The sequence below is a fragment of the Mirounga leonina genome, unplaced genomic scaffold, assembly GCF_011800145.1.
Source record: "Mirounga leonina isolate KUSES-001 unplaced genomic scaffold, KU_Mleo_1.0 Mir_171, whole genome shotgun sequence".
Classification (NCBI taxonomy): Eukaryota; Metazoa; Chordata; class Mammalia; order Carnivora; family Phocidae; genus Mirounga; species Mirounga leonina.
Window position 1 is genome coordinate 21,805,728 of NW_023270436.1, and position 22,046 is coordinate 21,827,773.

A 22,046-nucleotide genomic window follows, 5' to 3' on the forward strand; every position below is an offset into this window, starting at 1 on the left:
CCCCTCCTCCCTTCCCTTCCCTTCCCCTGTCCCCTTCCCCCACATCCCATCTCTACATTTTTCCAATGGAGCTGCATCACAATTATGGTTTAGATCAGGGTTTATATTATTATGGCCGTCACTCTTTTCATCCAGGCCATGCAGGCCATATCCTGTTTATGGTTTATAGTTCTGGTGTAACTTTTACATTTTTTTCTGGAGTTAATAATTGTCCCACTGTGCACCATTACTTTAGTTTGCTATATGATTATCACTTTTCATTCTCTTATGCAGAACTGTAAAGCTCTTGTCAGTACTGTCAAGCCCATTGGGTACTGACTCCGGTTGTTGTTCATTTTCGTTTTGCGGGGAGGAGGCTCTCCTGCAGCTCTTCCCCTCTGGACTGCTCACCCAGCAGACTGGTTACGGCCGTCATCCTGGGACATCATTCTTCATTTCTCTTCTCTGTTGGATTCCCCGTGCCCTGGAGCCCATGCCTGGCTGGAGCTTGGTTTATTCTCGTTTTGTTAGAGCTGACAGTGGCTTCTGAGATCAGATGTGGTTGGAAAAATTTGAGGTTTTGCTTTTTTGGGGGGGAGGGGGCACATCCTCTATTCTTCTTCCCCCTCCACTGCCCTTATAAAGCGCTGTAATGAGCCTGCCTGAGTGAAGGGCAGAAGTGTGTTCTCTGTATGTAGGAAGCCTTAGCCATGCTCAGCTGCTGTGGTCTCACAGCAGAACCAAGAAGGAACAGGCTTTGCTCCTGTCCATTGCCCATAAATCTTTTTTGTCCTGAGGATGTCTTTGGTCACCTCATAATCAGTGACTGTAAAGAGCCAGGTTGTTTAAAGTTCATGCAGCATTTGATTAAATCCTGACCTGTTTGCCCTAGTCCCTCACTTAGTTGAGCACAGACCCAAGTGGCTTACCAAAAACAAAGCATGAGGCATGGCATCAGGCCGACCTCGAGCCAAAGGCTGTTCTGCCAGCTGTTGTTTATTTTTTTTTTTTAAGATTTTTATTTATTTATTTGAGACAGAGAGAATGAGAGAGAGAGAGCACATGAGAGGGGGGAGGGTCAGAGGCAGAAGCAGACTCCCCGCTGAGCAGGGAGCCCAATGCGGGACTCGATCCCGGGACTCCAGGATCACGACCTGAGCCAAAGGCAGTTGCTCAACCAACTGAGCCACCCAGGCGCACTATTTTTTTTTTTTTTTAAGATTTTATTTATTTGTCAGAGAGACAGCAAAGAGAGTACAAGCAGGGGGAGCAGCAGGCTGCCTGCTGAGCAAGGAGGCTGATGCGGGTCTCGATCCCAGGACCCTGGGATCATGACCTGAGCCGAAGGTGGATGCTTAACCAACTGAGCCACCCAGGTGCCCCTATAGCAGTCACTTATTGAGCACCTGTTGAGCACAATGCTCTGGTTGGGGTTAAAGGGGACCCTGTAAGACTCTCCTTCTAGAAGCAGGTGCCTGTCTTAGAGGGGAGGCTGAAAGAACTGTGGCAAGCACCAAACCAAGCATTTAGGGACGTGGTGGTGGAAGCAGCCATCTGTATTGGTGCATTCAAGAAAGCTGCATGGAAGGAGTAGCAGTGAAGCTGGTCTCTCGAAGGACAGTATTCTAGGCAAAGACATAAAGCTCGAGCAAACATGACAAGTCTAGAGGAAGTGAAGGTGAGGGCTTTTCTACTGACAGAGTATCTCCTATGTTACTGTGGTTATATGTTTTATCTCCTTTAATCCTTTTAGCACCCTATTAAGGCAGACGATATTGTTCCCATTTTACAGATGAGGAAATCGAGGTTTATAGAAATTGAGTCATCTGCCCAAGTTGATGTGCCTCCTAAGAGGCAGGAGTGAGATTTAAACACAGGGTTGCCTGATTCCGAAGCTCTCATTCTTTCCATCCCAAAACACCTCTTGGAACAAGATCCAAGAGTAAGAGAGCAAGAGCCATAATAATGCAATGTTTGTGATAATGTCAGACCTCGTGTAAAGGATTAACTGGGCATTTTCCTTCATCTGACTTAAGCAAGAACATCGAGCATCCCAAAGTTATTGTTCTGATAGCACGAGGCCAAACTTATAACACAGGACACATTTTCTCTTATAGTCTCACGCTTTAATTGTAGCTGGTTGGTTATTTGCACTGTTCTTCCGTGGATCCGTCCCAGGAATTTTGCTTGTCTTTTCATTCCAGGCCATCCTTCCCTTTCTACAGTATTCTCCGCCCAGTGGGGTCTCGGTCAAGTTCCACTCTGGGTTTCCTAGTCTTTTCGATTGTTTCTTTATGTTTTCATTAGCAGTTCTTTGTAACGACCCTGAGTTCTTACACACAAGTCAGCCATTTTTAACCTTCTTAAAAATATCAAGGCAAAAACTTACCACATTTCAAGCACCTGATCAGGTAAACCCCACACATCCAAACATTTTAAGAAAATAAACTCAGAGGGGCGCCTGGGTGTCTCAGTCAGTTAAGTCTTGTCATGATCTCAGGGTTTCGAGATCAAGCCCCACGTCCGGGCTCTGCACTCAGCAGGGGCATCTGCTTGAGATTTATTCTCTCTCCCTCTCCCTCTGCCACTCCCCCCTCTCTAAAAATAAATACATTTTTTAAAAAAGAAAATAAACTCAGAAATGCCTATAATTTTTAAATGCTCGTGTGCCACATTAGGCTCAAAGTTAACATGCTCAGACATCATTCACTGAAGTATATCTAAGATTAATCTTGAATGATTAGCATTCAGAAGGGGACACAGGTTTTATATGTAGTCACTACCTATATGTCACTGGCTGGCGTCAACACATAAGAATTAACAAGCCTGGTTTTTATGTGACGGCTGTCTGGAGGGAGAGTGTGGAAGCAGTGTCTGTCTGAATTTTCAGGAGAATATGTGCATTTCATATGTAGGACTCCCGCATTCTCTATATATGATTGTTACCCGACACAGGACTTTGGGATCTTTTTAAATCAGGATCTGGTATTTCTTAGTAAATAGTGGAAAGAAATTGTTTGGGGCTTCATCTTGAAAAATGAAATGGAAAATAGTAGTTTATTTTTTAACTTAACAAGTTAAATTATAATTGCAGCTATGTATTGATTTCTGGCTATAGGCAGAGTGAATCCCATGTGGGCAGTGTTGGGATATTTTCAGCAAAACTGTATGAGAGTATGGATGTAGCATCTTTCTCTTATGTTTGACTTCAGCAACAGGATTATCAAAAGTAATTTTTCGGGCGCCTGGGTGGCTCAGTTGGTTAAGCGACTGCCTTCGGCTCAGGTCATGATCCTGGAGTCCTGGGATCGAGTCCCGCATCGGGCTCCCTGCTCAGCGGGGAGTCTGCTTCTCCCTCTGACCCTCCTCCCTCTCATGCTCTCTGTCTCTCATTCTCTCTCTCGCAAATAAATAAAATCTTATAAAAAAATAAATTAATTTAAAAAAAAAGTAATTTTTCCAAAATATTAGAGGACTCCCTTACTTTTTCCAAAGTTCCATCTTAATTCTTTGATCATTCTCTGTGGTTCATCTCTCTTGTGGATTTCTTCTTTAATCTTTCACTAGATTGTTTGTGATTGGCTTTGAGTGGAATCCTATTATTGACTAATATGGCTTTTATGGGCTCCATTATATTCTGCATCAGCTGCTGATTTGCACTTCTAGTTTGCAACTTACTTAAAATGTCTAGTCACAATTGTTATTCCAACAGTTAGCAAGGGGTTGCCATAAGGAGTAAATAAAATACATAAACATGATAGCATAGTAAATACTTAATTATGAGAAAACCCTCAGATGTGGCATATTTGTTTGTGTTTCATGCCTTTGCCTAGAATATTCCATCCTTTGAGACAGGTCAGTTCACAGATGAGCATTTTCATGTTATGGCTACTTGTACTTCCCTATAAAACATGCTGCTGAGCTCGTAAGTTGGAGCCCTTGGGAAAAGAGAACCCTAGGGTATAAATGGTTGGAGGCCTGGGGTGGCAGGCATTTCCAGAAGCTGATACTGTCATCAGGGGTGAGCTGACAGAGACCCCAGTCGTACAGTATTTAGACCCCAATCATGCAATATTTAGACATTGCTGAGGTTGAATTCATAGGACCAGTAGTTGGGCACCTGAAAATGTAAACTGGAATAAAGAACTCAGGAAAGAAAGCACTGAGGGTGGAGTTGGGAAGGCGGCAGAGATAGCGAGGTAGGTTTTCAATCCTCTGAGATGTGATTTTGGTGGGCTCTTTACCCTCCACGAAGAAATAAACAACCCACGCCAACGGATTGCACCCACTGGCGCTTTCGAAAAATTCCTTTTAGTTTTTAAGTCTTTGATCCATGTTCAGAAGTCAACACCCTTGACAGGGTTGCCATTTGGAGCTAACAGTCCCCGCAGTGTCAGTGAAAGATTTGATTGGGGTGTCTTAGAGAACGGGAGGGTGTGACCGCAGAGGAGGGAGAGAGCGCCTGGCACGACGTATGGCCCAGGGCGCAAGGCCTGACAGCCTCGAGGGGACCCGGACCAGCGGGTGTGTTTGAGGCTTACATAGTTCAGATTTCTGCATGCCTGCGGACGCACTCTTGACATGCCTCTCCTGGCATGTGGCCCCTTCACAGCATAAGCCTCCGGTCTGGTCACGGCCGCTTCCTCTCCACCAGGGCTGCAAAGGGCCAGGCTTGGGCATCTCCTGCTTCTGCTGTTCTCGGTTCCCGTTCCTGAGCCTCCTTTTCTTCCTCTCCCCACATCCCACCGGCCCTCCCAGGCCACCTCTTCTCTCTAGCTGCCTATGACCATCCCTCCATTCTTTCCACCATACCCCTTAGTCTTTGCGTTGTGGATGTTCAGCATTTAAGGGCATTTAGCTTTTCCTGAATCTCATTGACTTTAGGTTTATTCTCTCATCCACGTATTATATGCGTTCTAACTAACTTAGGATTTCTCTAAATGTGTCCCCATGAAGTAGCACGATTGTAGTATACACAAATAGGCCTATAATCAAAGGGTTGGAAATCCTGGTGTTTGCAAAGGTTGAAAACCCTTAGGCCTCTGCAGAGCTTTAATTTCCAAAAGCAAATCCTGAATCCCTTATGGAGTGTTCTTCACTGTTAGTCACTTTTACAAGAACCTGTTTTTAATCTCTCAGGGACAGTGTCCTGCAAGACATGGTTTCCAGAAGGGCTGCTGTAATTGGCTTAGGCTCTGGAAGGGTGGCAACCCCATTGGCCTCCCCTGTGGATCCCCACGTTAGCTGAGTGCAGTCATATCTGAGTAAACTCTTGGGACATTTTTTTAAAACTTTTTTATTGTTGGAGAAATTTCTATAAAATTCACCATTTAAATCATTTTAAGGTATACAATTCAGAGGAATTTGGTATATTCACAATGTGCATCCCTCACCGTCCTCTGATTCCAGAACATTTTCGTTACCCCAAAAGGAAACCCTGGACCCAATAAGCAGTCACTCCCCAGCAACCACAAATCTGCTTTCTGTTCCTATGAATTTGCCTATTCTGGACAATCTCCTATCAGTGGAACCGTAGATACCAGGTCTCAGACCTGCACCATACCTCAGCTCCCCCAGTGTAGCTCTCTTTCATGGGCCAAACCTCATTCGTGTGTAAGTAACAAAAAGCAACTCTCCACCTGGAAACCTTCAAGTCATGTGGCCGGGTTAAAAATACCCATGGAATACTGCAGAAGAGGGTCAGCAGTGTGTTTGCCATTGCCATGATTGGGCCTGGGATTTCAGGGAGCCGACTTGAGCTGGGCAGGGAGCCCCTTCCTGGTGGTGGAGATAACAGGCTGCTGGTACAACTGGCTTATCACTCTCACCCATTTCCTCTCCAGTCAGAGGTCTGCATGTCAGGCTGCTCATCATCTAATAAACTACCAAACATGTTAGAGTGGCCTGGGTTCTTCAGGGGCGGAATCTTCATTTGTCCTTTGGGCACGGTCATCAAGCCTGAGGACTCAGGCAAAAATTGGATATCCCGGGGCTCTCTGGCTCATGCATTGGAATTCACAGGGGATGGATTATTCCTCACCCCCTAGAGAGAGCTGCTGGCCACCCCCTTGTAGCACCCTGTGCCCACCTGCCTCATGGGCTTGTGCAACCCCCTCCTGTTGGTCCTTTGAATTGCCAAGATTGTCTCGTCTTTGGGCTGCATCCTTCACTCGTCCGCTCTTGATGCCTCTCGAGGCTGGGCACACCACTGTGCACTCTTCCACCCAAGAAACTGTGGTAATTGTCTTGGTGTCGAAACACCTTTCTGGTCTTAGCCTGTCTCTCTCCTTCTCGATGTAGACTGTGGTCCTTCATACTTACCAGACTGGTCTTGCTCCTCTGCCCCCTCCAGCCTCTAGCTGCTCCTCCCCAGGCTTGGAACCACTGCCTGCTCTCTCTCCTTTTCCTTGACCAATGTGACTCTTCCTTGAAGCTCAGCTCACAGCTCAGCACTTGCACAGGGCTTCCCTGAACATTCCAGCCACTCTTGCTGCCCCCTCTACATTTGTGTTGCAACTCTAGTACCACAGAATTTAGAGCTGGCAACGTTTTTTCCCAAAGATTTAATCACTTGGTCTTTCCCTCCCAGTCAGATGACTAGCTCTTGGAGGAAGGGACAATGGTAAAGTTAAGCAAGTGGAGTGGGAAGGCGCCAGACTGTGAATCTGGGGGCCAGGTCACCTGTGGGAGCGGCCACTCGCTGGCTCTGTTGTCTTGGAAAAGCTACTTCTCTTGAACTTCTGTTCTCATCTATAAAATGAGTGGGGGACAAAGAGAGTGTTTTAACAGTTTCCTATTTGCTGCTCTAAGAAGTTACCATGAACTTAGTGGCTTAAAGCGGCACAAATTTATTCTCTTAGCATTGGAGGTCAGAAGTCGAAAATGGATCTGTAGGTGACATTCCTCCTGGAGGCTCTAGGGAGAGTCTGTTTCTTGTCTTTTCCAGCTTTTAGAGGCCAGCCTTGGAGGATATCATTCTGTCAACCACAGTGGGTTCTTAGGTCTCTTGTGTCTGTACACATTTCTTCCAGTTATGTAAAGAGTTTAGCACTGTGCTAGACTCGTTAATTTCTTTTTTTTTTTTTTAAAGATTTTATTTATTTATTTGAGAGAGAGAATGAGATAGAGAGAGCATGAGAGGCGGAGGGTCAGAGGGAGAAGCAGACTCCCTGCCGAGCAGGGAGCCCGATGCGGGACTCGATCCCGGGACTCCAGGATCATGACCTGAGCCGAAGGCAGTCGCTTAACCAACTGAGCCACCCAGGCGCCCAGACTCGTTAATTTCTTGACCAGTTAGTTTATCTATGAGGATTTCCTCTTCCCAGATTGTTACTGGGGGTTCAAGGGCCTGATAAGACTCAGTGATAGAGCTGTGAGTGCAGACTTTAGGATTGTTGTTACATTTCCACTGACTGCACTTTTACTAGCAAAAATTTGATGATGCTCTTCTTCCTATTTTTGATTTCCTGCTTTGCCCGTTTTGAAAAAATCCTCAAAGAATTTCACCTGTTCCCCAGTAGCCAGGGGTGGCCTTTTAAACAGCTTGTTAATTATACTGGTGATTCTGCCGTATGTCCGTTGGTCTTTCCATAAATTCCTGAATGTGTTTCCAGGTCCTCTTGCATAACTTGCCACAGATATGTCTTTAAGGATTAGAAGCCAAATAGTCTAGGATAACTAACCTAGCTAATTTCATCTGTAATTGCTACTAAATATCATGGTATTTCACAGGAATTTAGATAGGCATTTATATGGGAGTTATGTGATTTTTCTTGCCCTTCATCCCATCAGCTGGTGTCCACCTCGGGTGAGCACCACTTAGAAAGCAGTGAGAAAGTGGGGTGCCCCGCCAGCTCAGAGGAGGATGCGTCTCTTGATCTCGGGGTCATGGGTTTTGTGCCCCACATTCGATATAGAGATTACTTAAATAAGTAAATAAACTTAAAAAAAAAAGGGCAGTGAGAAAACATCTGTAAAATCTACCCCCCCATTTAATTTTAAGATTTTTTTTTTTTTAAGCTTTTATTTATTTGACAGAGAGAGCGAGCACGGTGGGGGGGGGGGAGGCGGGGGGTTGGCAGAGGGAGAGGGAGAAGCAGGCTTTTTGCTGAGCAAGGAGCCCGCTGCGGACCTCGATCCCAGGACCCTGGGATCATGACCTGAGCCAAAGGCAGCCGCTTAACTGACGGAGCCACCCGGGCATCCCTAATTTTAAGTTTTGAGATGACTTTTCACTGTTGAGTCTGAGACACTTACAGTGTGGGTCAAGCACACCTGCGGCCTATATATTGAAGCTTTCTTCCTGCTTTGTCTCCTAGATGCACCCACTGGGCTTGTGTAATAACAACGATGAAGAGGACTTGTATGAATACGGCTGGGTAGGTGTGGTGAAGCTGGAACAGCCAGAGTTGGACCCGAAACCATGCCTCACTGTCCTGGGCAAGGTAAGCAAGCGCCAGGCCCTCTGAATCGCTTCGCTTCTTACTGGCATTCTCTGCTTTCCCATTTCATCAGTGGCTCACCCAGTTGGTTACAGAGAAGAGCCATGCAGGCCCAGCACTCTTTCCCAGCTGAATGGGGCAGGATGAGGACTAAGCCATGTCTTGTGGAGGCCCCACTACGGTGCCTCCGAGCTCGGACTCTGATGGAGCCTGCCAGCCTCAGAGTCGGCTCCATCTCGAGTCACTCTGTGACTCTAGGCAAGTCACTTCCCCTCAAGGAGTCTCTGTGTCTTATAATAGAGATTCACAATACCTTCTGCCCTTGGGGACAGAGCTTTCAGAAATCTGAGATTTGGGGAGTTTAGAAAGGTATTAAGGCTGTGCATATTTTATATTAAGGGACCCCCCCAGGAGGCCTGGGACCATTCTCAGTAATTAAACACACTCCTATTTGTGTAGCAGACTATACAGATATTCACATTAAGTGGGATAACTAAAATCTAAACAGCCTCACCTCATGTTAGTTCAGGGTAGCTTTGCCTCTCAATGAGCTCAGGTCCATTAAGTTTTGCTGCCAAGTAAGTTATGGAAAAACTTCTGGGTTTTAGAGCTTTTTTGGTTTCAGAATGGCAGACAGCAATTATGGTCCTATATTAGAACTTACCTCATAGGATGGTTAGGAGGTGAGATGAGATGCGAACAGCCAGCAGAGTAAGCTCTCAAAAAATGTTTGCTGCCATTGGTTGCTGTCATCCCATTTGGACTAAAAAAGACTCGTGAGCCAAGAGGGGTCAGCATTATCTCTGGCTGCAGTGTTAAGATAGAAATAAATTTATTTTGGGAAACTATCCATCAATGATCTTAAAATATGACAGATGGCAATCTGTTTTAAACTGGATCATTTGTTAAAGAGAAAGGTTTGGAGAAAGCTATGAGAATTTTAGTTGGAGAAAAGGCGGTATCTCTTAAGGATAGTGTTATTGCCTGGATTATTTATTTATTTATTTATTTATTTTTAATAATCTCAGAAGCTATGGGCAGACAGCTGGGGAAAAAACAGTCCTGGTTCCTGACCTCTTGGGGATCCAGGCAAGAGAAGAGGTGGTTTTGATGCAGGGTGCTTGACGGGGAGCCTTTCTCAGACTTGAAGATGTCCTAGCCAGTCTCCTGAAAGACTTTGGGTCCAGGAGACTGTTAAGGGTCTAATCTATGATTTTCATGTCCCACTTGTCTTCTGAAGCTTCTGAGCGCTTGTCAAGTTCTCCTGCTCTTTTAAGGGGGGGGGGGGACCCAACCCAGGAATTATTACCTGTTTGGTTTACAGTTTATGAAGTCAAATCAAGGTGTTTTAGGTGACCCAGGCCCTGATACTTCATCGTTTAAATAGTTGGCCAGAGTTGCTTAATGATGCTAGGAGAGCAGCGACCCCTTTGAGAATACTTTAGTGTTTTCCTAGGAGAAATGCCAGCTACATCTAAAGGTTAGGAACACTGCCTTCCTTGTAGGTAGTACACTCCTCAAGTAATATTTTCTCCTATACTTAAGCTGCTGCTATGCAGGGCTCAGCAACTTGGCCTAATTTGCTTTGCCCCCATCCAGTGGAGTTCCACCTTTGCATCTGTTGTGTCTATAAGTGGGTTGGAACAGGGCTCCCAGGGACCCAATTGTTTCTTCCTCCACCTGGAACAACCATGTAGTGGTTTTACTTGAAGAGTTTTGTATGGTTTGGCCTGCTGGCTTGCAAAGCCAGGGGGAATAAAAACCCTAGACATATATTGAAATCATTAAGTACTTCTTGGGTTTATTCATTCATCAAATATTTATTGAATGCAGAAGCTAAGCGTGTGGTTCTACCTGCTTGCAAGCAACAGCCCTCTCCCCCCACCACGTTTCTGTTTGGAAAGGCTCTGTGGTGGCCAGGCGGTATTTACACGTGGTTAGTTACTGAAATTTGGCTTAACACCTGAATAAAATCATTAGCAAAAACCTTGGGCCAGACAAAGCAAGACAGTTCCACGTTTGTTTAGAGCCTGGGTCTGTACAAGAGGTGTGATGACTCATGCATCTCTCTCTCCCCCCTTTCTTTTTTCTTTCTCCCTTCCTTCCTTCCTCTTTCTTTTCCTTTCTGATTTTAAAGTGTAATTGTTTTCAGCTTTGATTTTATTAACTTTGCTAACTGCACTTTCCTTTTTTTTGAGCCCCTAGCAAGAGACTAGGATAAAGAAACGCAAAGTGAGCCTTGTGGGCAGCTCTGTCTCCTGCAGATAGCATGCTTTTCTCTCATTTCTTTGCTCTCGGTGGCTATGGCGAGAAGACGATGGGCAGTGGAGAGAAGCACAAAAGCAAGAAACTGTAGCCAAGTCAGTGTGGGGGTGGGAGGAGGGACTCCTCCATATAGATGTTGAGACTTGCTGAAAACCATCTAAGGGAGGACTCTGTCAGACATTCGGAAAAGCCTGTGGGAGAACGGCGGGGCGGGGGGGGGGGGTGTTGGGCCAGACACAGACCCCCTCTCCCTCCTCCGCCCCCTACCCCCCCATCACCTACCCGCCCACAGAAAATGCCATGGGGCAAAATGTTGAAACAAGAGAGGAATGTCCTAAATTAAAAAAACTGTAAATGCCTCTCCAGGAGTTCAAATAAAGTTTCATTTTAAAAGCAAAAGACATAAACTCATCACCTTGGTTTATTACTGAATGCTTTTGAACTCCTCAGAAGGGAACACTATAACTCATGAGAGAAAAATGATTTATGATCCCCCTCCTTATAATCTTTTCAATCCTGCAGGAGGCAGGGCAGACAGTAGGATCAGCTAGGGAGGCAGAGTTGGGGTGAGAGGGAGCCCCCCACAGGGATACAGCCAGCCAGGGCACCAGGCCAGGCCCTGCATCACACGAAGTGCGGAACAAATCTCTTGGCTTTCTGGGCCTCTCTTTTTCACTTCGTGTTAAGATGCTGTTATGGCCTCTTTACTCTTCCAATATTTTCAGCTTCTGTGTCATTTAAAATCTTCCCTTGAGATTCTAGTTTGGGGAGATTCTCTTTGCAGCATTGAAAGGCAGACTGGGTTACCTGTGACAGTTTAAGTGCTAAGAAATTAAAATAGAATAAAATTGACATTTCTGAGGAGCTTGCTAACTGAAAGTAAGAGTCTTAAACCATCCCCAAAGTGCAGGAATCTATGTTTATGTCCTGGGCATTTTAACCCTTCAATTCAAACAGTGTTTATTAAGCATCTTACGGGACAGGAAAGAAGTTTGAAGGTTGGCTTTACTAGCTTCAGTTCCTATGACCCGTCCACGTAATGGAGGGTCTCATGGCAGGAACACACAGGATGTGCTGGAGTTTCTAACAAAGCCCGCCTGGCCCAGATTCCATAAATGGAGGCAGAATAAACCTCTTCTCCCCCTCATCCCACATTGGAGTGGAGCCCTAGGGAGGGTTTTGAAAGGCCGGTCAACAGGCGCGGACTGGCTCTTTCTGGTGCTTAGGAGGACAGTGTGAGGAAATGCATGAAAAGACAAGAAAGGCAGGGGATTTCAGGTCACTGAGACCCAGCTCTGGCAGAGTGACCTCCGAAAAATCCCATCAGTTCGGGGGCCCCTGTGCCCCTCCTTGGGGCTGGTGCTGCCCTTGTCATCACGTCAGGAGTCCCGCAAGATGTTTGCGGAGAACTTACCACAGAGTCTGGCTCGTGGTAAACGCCTGACGGGAACGTAAAAGCAGCCGTCATGTGTTGGGTGCTCGCTGAGCACTAGAAGCTTTCCAGGCAGCATCTCTCATTGTCAGACTGACTCTGGGATCGTGTCCAGATTCCCATTTTACAACGAGGAAATCGAGTCCCAGAGACATTGTCTGTGTAACCTAAGATCAAACAGCTGCCAAGTAGCCGACCTGAGATCTGAGATAAAGACGGTTCTCCTGCCTCATCTGTGTTAGTTTCTTCCCCTTGCCCCCTTTTGTCTTCACTAGTTTGTAGATAAAAATCAGGTGCTTTTTAGTAGCCACTGGCTTGGTTAGGACTGTTGGTTGCACTTAACAGAGACCCAGCTTGAACTGTGTTGAGCCAAAAGGGGATTTGCTCTTGAGGCTCCTGGCTGGCATCAGGGAACCCATGAGAGGTGCTGCTGCTGTTCTAGAACACCCGACTCTGGGGCTCAGTGCCAGTGGCCCCTCCCCGAGTCTTCTGTATATCTGCTTTTATTTCCTCTCTCTCCACCTGCTTGGTAGGATACATAGCTCCCCCCCCATATCTGGGCCTGACACTCTCTTGGTTTTGAGCCTGAAGGATTCCAGTAAAGGGATTTGTTGGCCCCTCTTGGATCCGGTGGTCACTTTCAGCTGTGATCTAGGGCTGGGAACACACAGAACTTAGCTTCCTGCCCAGCCATGTGTGGGGAGTGGGAGGAAGAAGGCTGTCCAGAAGAAAGCTGGTGGGGGGCAGTGCTGGGCTACCCCGTTGTAGTTACCAAGTCATAGATGGGATCATTAGCTGGTGGGTGATGTCCTCAGTTTATCCTGAGTCAGTCCGAGAGGCCCCAGTGGGAGGGGACTTCTCTGGCGCATGTGTACTATGAAGAGTTCGTTCCTCTCCTTGCCCTGAGCTGAGGCCCGATCCCTGGTACAGACACTAATTGTGAGGAGAGGTGAATCTCTGGGGTGGAGGGGTCAGGTGAGTTTTACAGAGAGGGGCTGTCTGAGTCTGGGAGAGATGGGGGAATAAGCTCCAGGAACAGGGCAGAAAGAAAGGAAGCAAGAAGTTCTTCAAGGGGCATTGAAAGTTGCTGGGGAAGAAAGAGGCTTTCAGGTTGAGGAGTGTAGTCTTCATTCCCTAGGCTGGTTGGAGAGGGAAGGATCAGGTTACTCTTCACTGTTGGGTGTTTCTGGGAAGTGAGTGGTGCCCAGACGTCACTTTTCTTCAGTGGTCTGGTGACATTCAAGCCAGTGGCATTGCTGAGGACACCTCGTGTTTGCCTTCGTATTTCCCCAGTCTGTTCATCTGCTCTTTTTCTGTTGTCGCGTTTAGGCAAATGTGACATGTAGAGGCAGCGTGGCCGATGGTGTGTGTCAGGGTGGAAAACTGCTCTGGTCTATAATCCCGGCTCTCCCAGTAGGCAGCAGGATACAGAAGGAGAGGTTGGCAGAGGATTGAACCCTGACGTTCGCTCCGCCAACCCACATCCAGCCCCCAGAGTGTCTTGGTAACTGCTTCGCAAAGAATGAATAAAGACCCTAGAAGCCAAAATGACTGGAAAGTTAGAAAGCAGAGTCAAAGGGACTTAATTTTCTCAGGGTGGTTGGGAGGAGAAGGAGCCTCTAATGGTTAAGACTTGGGTTTAGACATCAGACTAACTTGAATTGAAGCTCCAGTTCCAACCCTTTAACCCTTGTGACCTGGAACAGTCCCTAGGCCCCTCGGCACATTTCCACGTCCTCGGTGGGAACAGCCCCTAAAGGAGACCGTGCGTGTCAAGTGCTGGTCATGGTAGGACTGAAAACACTAAATAAAATACAAGCCCTCGTGACCCATCCTCTCCCTCCCATTTCTTTTGCTGTTACTTAAATAGTCAACAATGGTTGCCAGGGGCTGCTGAGAGGGGAGGATGGGGGGTTCGCCGGGGACAGAGTTTCGGGAAGAAGATGAGAAAGTTCTGGAGGTGGACAGTGGTGATGGTTGCACAAATCTGTGAATGCACTTAATGCCACTGAACTGTACCCTTAAGAAGAATTAAAATGGTAAGTTTTGTGTTATGTATATTTTCCCATGGTAAAGAAGAAGTGGTATTACTTAAAGCTTTTTACAATATATGAAGTTTGATGGCAGTGGGTATAGAAAAAGGAAGCATTTGGTTCCTGAAGTGATGGCGCATAATCCCACCGTGAGTGATGATCGCTTCTGCTGGGTCCTGGGGGAAAGCAAACCCCGCGTCCTGTAAGACAGGTTATAGAGGATTCAGGAGCAATGAGGACAGAGACTAGATCCCCCCGTTTGGACATCAGGCTACCCCCAGGAAGATTTCTTCCAAAGAGCGACTCCCTCAATAGAGAATTCGGGAGAAAACAGATTTCTTTGTATTCTCTTTTCATGCCGTAGCAGAAAGCAGGAAAATGACACTAACTGCAATCTGAAGATGTTTGAGTTTCTTCACCAAATATTAAGCAGAACCTGATGTATAATTCAGTGATAGGCAGTAGTTGGTGCTTAATGGACGAGGAATAAGCCAGAAAGGGGACCGTCACCCCATGATGATGAATGGCCAGCCTTTCTGCATGGGGGCTTTTCTTTTCTGGGCATTGTTTCTCTGGGTTCTTTGGTAAAAAGCTGATAAAATCATGGTATGGGTGTTGATCTAGCATGGCAGTTCTCACCATGTGGTCAGGGGACCCTTAGGGATTCCCACAGATGGTCCCACAAGACCAGAGCTGTTTTCATAATAACACTGAGATGTCACTTGCCGAATCACGGATTCTCCAGAGGCATCGTTTTATGTGGTGACTTCATTGCTCTGTCAGCTAAGGGAACGTGTGCTCATATATTCTGTGTTTTAAGGATTTCTCAGTTTTGGGGCACCTGGCTGACTTAGTTGGTAGAACATGTGACTCTTGGTCTCAGGGTGGTAAGTTTGAGCCCCACATTGGGTGTAAAGTTTACTTAAAAATAAATAAATATTTCTCAGTTTTAATTCTTAATACGGTAAATATCAGTAGATATAACCCACAGAAACAGAAGTTCTTTGGGGTTCTTAATTTTTAAGAATCTAAGAGGAGATCAGAGATTTGAGTGCACTGACCTAGCATGACATCCCCATTGTAATATCATCTAGAGCTTGGCTGAGGGAAAAGCCCTGTTATAAGGTTAGCAGAGGGGCGCTTGATCTCAGGGTCGTGGGATTCAGACTCGCATTAGACTCCGCGTTTGGTGTGGAGCCTGTTTGAAATTCTCCCTCTCCTTTCCCTCTGAGCAGAAACTGAGGATGATGCAGGAACAGAGGTGAACGTGTTGTCATGAAATTATTATGTTCTGTAGTACCCGAGTCAAAAGAGTGTTGGTTCTGAAGTTTAAATAATTTGAATAAAACTGATGGTTGCTGATTTCCATATTTAATAAAAAATAACTGAACAATGAATTTAAAGAACTTAAGTAAAAAAGATCTTACTATTTTGAGACTTGCATTGGGATATAACCTTCCGCCTTGACCTTCAATAACAGGGCTTAACTAGATGGACCTTTGCTTAAGGCAAAAACGTGTGGGAACTTGGATCAGACTGCAGAGTTAAGAGCCTGTAAGGGTGTGTGTGTGTGTGTGTGTGTGTGTGTCTATCTGTCTGTCTGTCTGTCTTGGGGGGGTCTTATCCTTCAGCCTGTGTGGGAACTTGGATCAGACTGCGGGGGCAGGGGGGCGTCTTATCCTTCAGCCTGCCCTTCTCATTGGGATTTTAGCCTGTAGGGGTGTGTGTGTGTGTGTCTTGGGGGGCGGGTCTTATCCTTCAGCCTGCCTTTCTCGTTGGGGTTTTTGGTCACAGACGTGCATTTCCTTGGGTACCTGAGTGCCCTGGTCCATAGGCCAAGCCCCACTTAGCACTCTTGAGTGTGAGGTTCCCGTCTCCAGCGGGATGGTGGGACTGGGGTCTGACTCACTGTGGGAAAGGGGAGAAGGCGGCCGGTTACAGGCGTTGGCCTCCTCCAGTTAGGGAAGCGCATGGGGCACTGTGACCACAGCACATTGCCAGGGTATCCCTGGGGAGCACCCTGTGCTTGGGGACACTTAACCTGTGTCAGACCTTCTCAGAGCATGTTATCTGAGTCCTCTTATTGCAGTGGTTCTCACCTGGAGATGTGCCCTCCCAGGAGGGATTGGGTAGGGGTTGGGGGTGCTACTGGCATCTAGTGGTAGAAGCCAAGGATGCTGCTCAACATCCTACAATGCCCAGGACAGCCCCCCCCTCCACAAAGATGATCTGGCCCCAAATGTCAGTAGTGTCCCAGATGAGACACCCTGTCTTATGACGGACAGGTTTTCTCTCCCTACGAAGGCCTTAAATTCCACTTCTCCTTCCTTTCCTTCCCTGCCCCACTGCCTTCCAGTGTAATGACAGGTTCATGGTAGCCTTTGTGGTATGTTCTGGTGAAATGCGTGTTCAGTGTTCGAGCATGTTTGGCTTCCACGTGAGGAATGCAGAGAGCCCGGATCTTGAAGCTGTATGGCCTAGGTGTAAATGGTCCTTCTTCCACTCCAGTTGTAGCTGGGTAACTTTGGGCCAGTTAAATCTCTCTTTGCCTCCATTTCTTCATATCCCCCTCTGTCAAGATCATTGTGATGATTAAAAAAATGATGTATGTCAAGTTTTTGGAATGTGTGAATTCCCCACAAGTATCAGTTTCCTTCCTTCTCTAAACTTGCTCCTACCAAGCGGATGAAAGCCCTTTTTCTAAGGTGAGCTGAGGTGGGTTTGTTGTTGGAGAGGAAGTTTGGAAGGCTCTTCGGATTTATTTTAGGGAACACTTGGGTAAATACCTCCCATATTTGGTTAAAAAGGAAAGCAGGAAAGGAACTTAGTAAAAGAAATCAGATCAGGAGGAAAAGATTGGCATGATATGAATGGAAAAAGGAAAAACTCAGGGAATACCAACTTTTATTCTAAGGTCACATGTCTGATGTAAAAATCAAACTCTTATTTTGATGCTTTTCTTCTCTACCTAAATCTTCTAGGCACCTCTTAGTTAAAAGGCTATATTAAGCACAATACCTTTTTTTTTTTTTTTAAGTAGATTCATGACATTTTCAGCTATAAAAGGCTAACAAAACCATTATTTGAAATCCACTGAGAGGCTTAAGGGAATTTTGAAGATAGACTGAGTGAATAGAACAAATAATGTGTCTGCCAATCCGAGGAGCACAGGCTTCCCACCTCCCCAGACCGGGGGAAGCCTGGCTCGTGGACACTCCTTCTGGCCCTTGTCCCCTCCAGTTGAACCAGGCTCTCACAAATGAGGCTGTCCTAGGAAACTAAGTGGTGTTACCGGCCAGCAGAAAAGCCCATCAAAAATAGCTAATGTTCTTATCAACCTTTGAGAGGCCATTTTGAAGTATAAAAAAGTTAGAACCCAACATAATAAGTCATTGTAATATGTCTGATACCAGTCCCATGTCGGGTGACCCGAATCTCTCATACCTGGAGATAAGCCCCCAAGTCCCATCTGCTCTCTGTTCTCAGAGGGGTCTTGCACGTGCCTGGTCACGTGTGTGAGTTAGCCCAAATAAGCAACAGTGGGTTGTCAGTCACTCGAAAGTGTTTTCTGGCCATGGCCATGGGCATTTCACATTTTGGGGGCTGTCTCAATAGTGGTTGCATGTAACTGGTTTTCTGTCTACCAAGCCCTTGGAAAACCTGCACACCAGGTTGGACCATTGCACATTTTAGAGCACTTATGTCACACCTGTGCAGGAGAATGCCCCACTGGGTGCAGAAGCAGGAGGAATGGGGACGTTGACAAGATCCCGGCTGCTAATCTTGGTGACAAGACCATTGTAGGCTGCAGACAAATGCAATTTCTTTTCCTTAATCTGTCTTTTATGTTTGTTTTCTTTCCAAAAAGCACTGTATTTTATTTGATGAAAGGTACCATTTCTCTTCTGGTGCTCTTGTTTTCCAAATCAGACATTGGGTTGTGTGTTCTGACTTAACGCTTCTTGTGTTCGGTTTGAAGTTGGAGGCAGTCTAAACAATTCCTTTGGGATACTGAAATACTTTAAATTCTGCATCATTTTTGCTAGTTATAAAAATAATAAGAGTTTCAACACATTCCAGCTGTCCTAAGCACTGTGGGATAAAATAAAAATCTAGTTAGTCTGAAGAACTGGGGCTGTTTGTTGGGATGTATAAAGGCCCTGGGACTTCACTATTACACATTAACCTAATGCTGATGGATTTTCACAAATGTATCAACTCTTAAATGAACCTCAGAGAAAAGAATGTGAAATATGCAAGGAACTTTTGTTACCTTGGCTTGATTTTCAGAAACCCAATTTTAAAATCTTTAGCTTGAAAAGCTTTCTTTTTCATCTCTTTATAAAACATAGTAGTTTGGTTTTTAAAAGTGAGTTATTTTCTTAGCGTTTTTCCTTTTTTTCAGAGTTTCAATTGATAGAATCTTAACAGCTAATTTAAAAATTATACCCAATAAACCCCTAATTTTAAAAGTATACCCAAAATTATAGCATTAATTTATTTTACTATTTTTGAAACTAACAGAATTTTCTGGTCCCTTTGTCTTTTTTTTTTTAAGTATGTAAGCAGTATAATAATTTTGACCACCATTTTTATATTACTAGTGCCAAGCACATAGAGTAGGCAGTCAGTAAATGTTTGTTGCATGAAACAATTAATTATGGGGAATTTGAAAATAAAAGGGGGGAAAAAAACTTTGTCTCCTTTAACACAAGTACTCACTTTTAGTTTATGCCCTTCCAGTGTTCTTCTCTGAGCCTGATTTTTAATGTAATTATTATTACTATTGTTATTGTTTTAAAGATTTTATTTATTTGACAGAGAGAGACACAGCGAGAGAGGGAACACAAGCAGGGGGAGTGGGAGAGGGAGAAGCAGACTTTCCGCAGAGCGGGGAGCCCGATGCGGGGCTCGATCCCAGGACTCTGGGATCATGACCGGAGCCGAAGGCAGACGCTTAACAACTGAGCCATCCAGGCGCCCCTCTAATGTAATTATTATGAAGGTACACACAACTGTTTGGCCTTTCGAACTTAATAACAGTCATTTTACCAATTTGCTATTATTTTCATAACCTATCATTTTAATGGCTGCTTACTGTGACAGTAGAATATACCATGATTTATTTGACCATTTACCCCAGGGTTCAATATTTATTTATTTATTTATTTATTTATTTATTTATTTGACAAAGAGAGTTAGTGAGAGCAGGAACACAAGCAGGGGGAGTGGGAGAGGGAGAAGCAGGCTTCCAACGGAGGAGGGAGCCCAATGTGGTGCTCGATCCCAGGACCCTGGGATCATGACCTGAGCCAAAGGCAGACGCTTAACGGCTGAGCCACCCAAGTGCCCCCAGGCTTCAATATTTAAATCACTTCTGTTTTATTTTTAATCCTTACAAATAAGCCACACTGAAACCTTTCTTTATGTAGGATTGGCTTTTTTTTTTTCCCCATCTCTTTGAATTATTCCCTTATGGTAATATTCGAGGAGGAGATTACAGATCAAGGGATATGAACATTTTTTTATGACTCTTGATGCAAACAGTTACAAATTGCTTTCCTGGAAAGTTCCTCAGTTTACCCTACCAAAAAAAAGAGTGAATCATTTTTTACATAAGCAACGCTAATAACATTGACCATTATCATTAATACATTTTTTTAGTAATTTGAAAGATCAAAATAGTACTTTATTGTTTTTATTGCCATGTCCTTGATTATTGGCAAATATTAAACTCTAAGTAAGCTTTTTTCCCATCTACTAATTAAATTTCCTGTCTTGTGAAAATTCTTTTTTTTTTTTTTTTCTTTTTTCTGTCTTGTGAATTTTCTATTCTGGTCCCTTGCTCATTTGTAAGGATGAATATTAATGTAGATTTTTTTGGTAAGATTTTATTTATTTGAGAGAGAGAGAGCATGAGGGGGTTGCGGGGGAGAGGAAGAGGAAGAAGCAGGCTCCCCGTTGAGCAGGAAGCCCGATATGGGACTCAATCCCAGGACCTGGGATCAGGACCCTAGCAGAAGGCAGACACTTAACCGACAAGCCACCCAGCCACCCCGATTTTTTTTTTTTTTTTAATAGCGATATATTCATTCCTTGTCATTTGGAGTATTTCTTAACTGTCCCTTTTATTTTCTTATCTTTATTTGCTTAGCTTTCTTGGCATGCAGGAGTTTAAAAATTTGACATGATCGTGATTCCTTAATGATTTCTTCTCTTGCTGCTAAACTTAATTATTCTGTTCCTCTCTTGCAAACTTAGAGTCATTTTTGCCTTTTCTACTTTTTCTATGATCAGTTTTCCTTTTAAGGTTAGATCTTTAAATCACTCAAAATTTATTTTGATGTTTAATATCAGGAAGTGTCTGAGTCTCTCAAAGTTCTTCCAACCCCTTTTAAGTCATTTCCTTCATTTTATGTATCTTCCTTCTTGAAAAAAGTAATATACTCTGTGCTACTGAATTCTAGAGTAGGGTCATATTCTGCATTATCTACTGTCGAATAAATTCTATATCCCTTTTTGGGCCAGTACCATACTGTTTTCATTTTTGTTGTTTTAAAACTTATTTCCAGAGCTATGTGAAATACGCTTGTGTGAACTCATTGGAAAGAATTAATTGGTAAATCAACAAAGCAGATGCCTGTTTGTGCTATTCTTCAGACCAGGGAATCCTAATTAATTCTCATCCTCTCCTACCCAGTGCGTCATATCCCTGCCCCAACTCTGTCAGCCTGGGGAGTTGCTTTCAGAATTTGTGTTCATTGTCATGATTGCCATAACCATGTTTCACTCCATTCCAGCATTCACACATAATTTTTTTTTTTTTTTTTTTTTAAAGTAAGCTCCACACCCAACGCAGGGCTTGACTCAGGATCCCGAGATCAGGAGTTGCATGCTCTACAGACTGAGCCAGCCAGGCATCCCAGTGCACACAGAATTTTTAATTAGGAAATGTACACTGTGGTTAAAACCAACTACATACATAACCTATTTCAACTTCAGGTTGCCCAAGATTGTTTCACCACCAAAACTTTTCTCTCCAGTTCTGTTCTGGAAATACGCGTTCAGATGGACTCTATACAGAAACAGAACAGAAATGACGATCTCACGTGAAAGCTTATTCATTTTTTTTAAGTGTACAGTTTTTACTCACATGTTGTTCTCACATGAAAGCTTATTCATTTTTTTTAAGTGTACAGTTTTTAGTATATTCATAGAATTGCACAACCATCACTGCCATCAATTTTAGTATTTTCATATTCTTTGTATATCATAGATACAAGTCTGTTATCAAATATATGATTTTCATCATCCCCAAAAGAAACCCCTTACCCTTTTGCAGTCATTTCCCTTTCCTTCTGGACATTTCTTACCAGTGGAACCATTCAATATGTGGTCTTTGGTGTCTAGTGTCTTTCACTCAGCATTCTGTTGTCAGGGTTCCTCCATGCTGCAGCATGCATCAGTATGTCATTTTTTAAAAAAAAGACTTTATTTATTTATTTGAGAGAGAGTGTGCATATAAGCGGGGGGAGGGGCATTGGGAGAGGGAGAAGCAGACTCCCTGCTAAGCAGGGAGCCCCAAGCGGGGCAATCCCAGGACCCTTGGATCATGACCCAAGCCGAAGGCAGACACTCAACTGACTAAGCCACCCAGGTGCCCGCAGTACATCATTTTTTAAATTGCCAAATAATATTCCATTGTATGTTGTTTATTGCTTGCTTATTTTTCAGTGAATGGACATTTAGATTGTTTTAACATTTTGGTTATTAAGAATAATACTCTTCTGACCATTTGTTTGCCAGAGTTTGTGTAGACATAGGTTTTCATTTCTTCAGGGTAAATGACTAAGAGTGGAATTGCTGGGTCATATGGTAACCATGTTTAACCTTTTG

The 22,046-nt window shown here is 44.5% G+C and overlaps 1 protein-coding gene across 2 annotated transcripts in view; it reads left to right on the forward strand.

The window, feature by feature from the left end:
- ZNRF3 (zinc and ring finger 3) overlaps nt 1-22,046 on the forward strand; it is a 153,097-nt gene that overhangs the window by 84,495 nt on the left and 46,556 nt on the right. For both annotated transcript variants that reach the window (XM_035017283.1, XM_035017282.1), the window contains exon 2: nt 8,298-8,423. In XM_035017283.1, the coding sequence (XP_034873174.1) occupies nt 8,298-8,423 (126 nt within the window). The remainder of the gene's footprint in view (nt 1-8,297; nt 8,424-22,046) is intronic.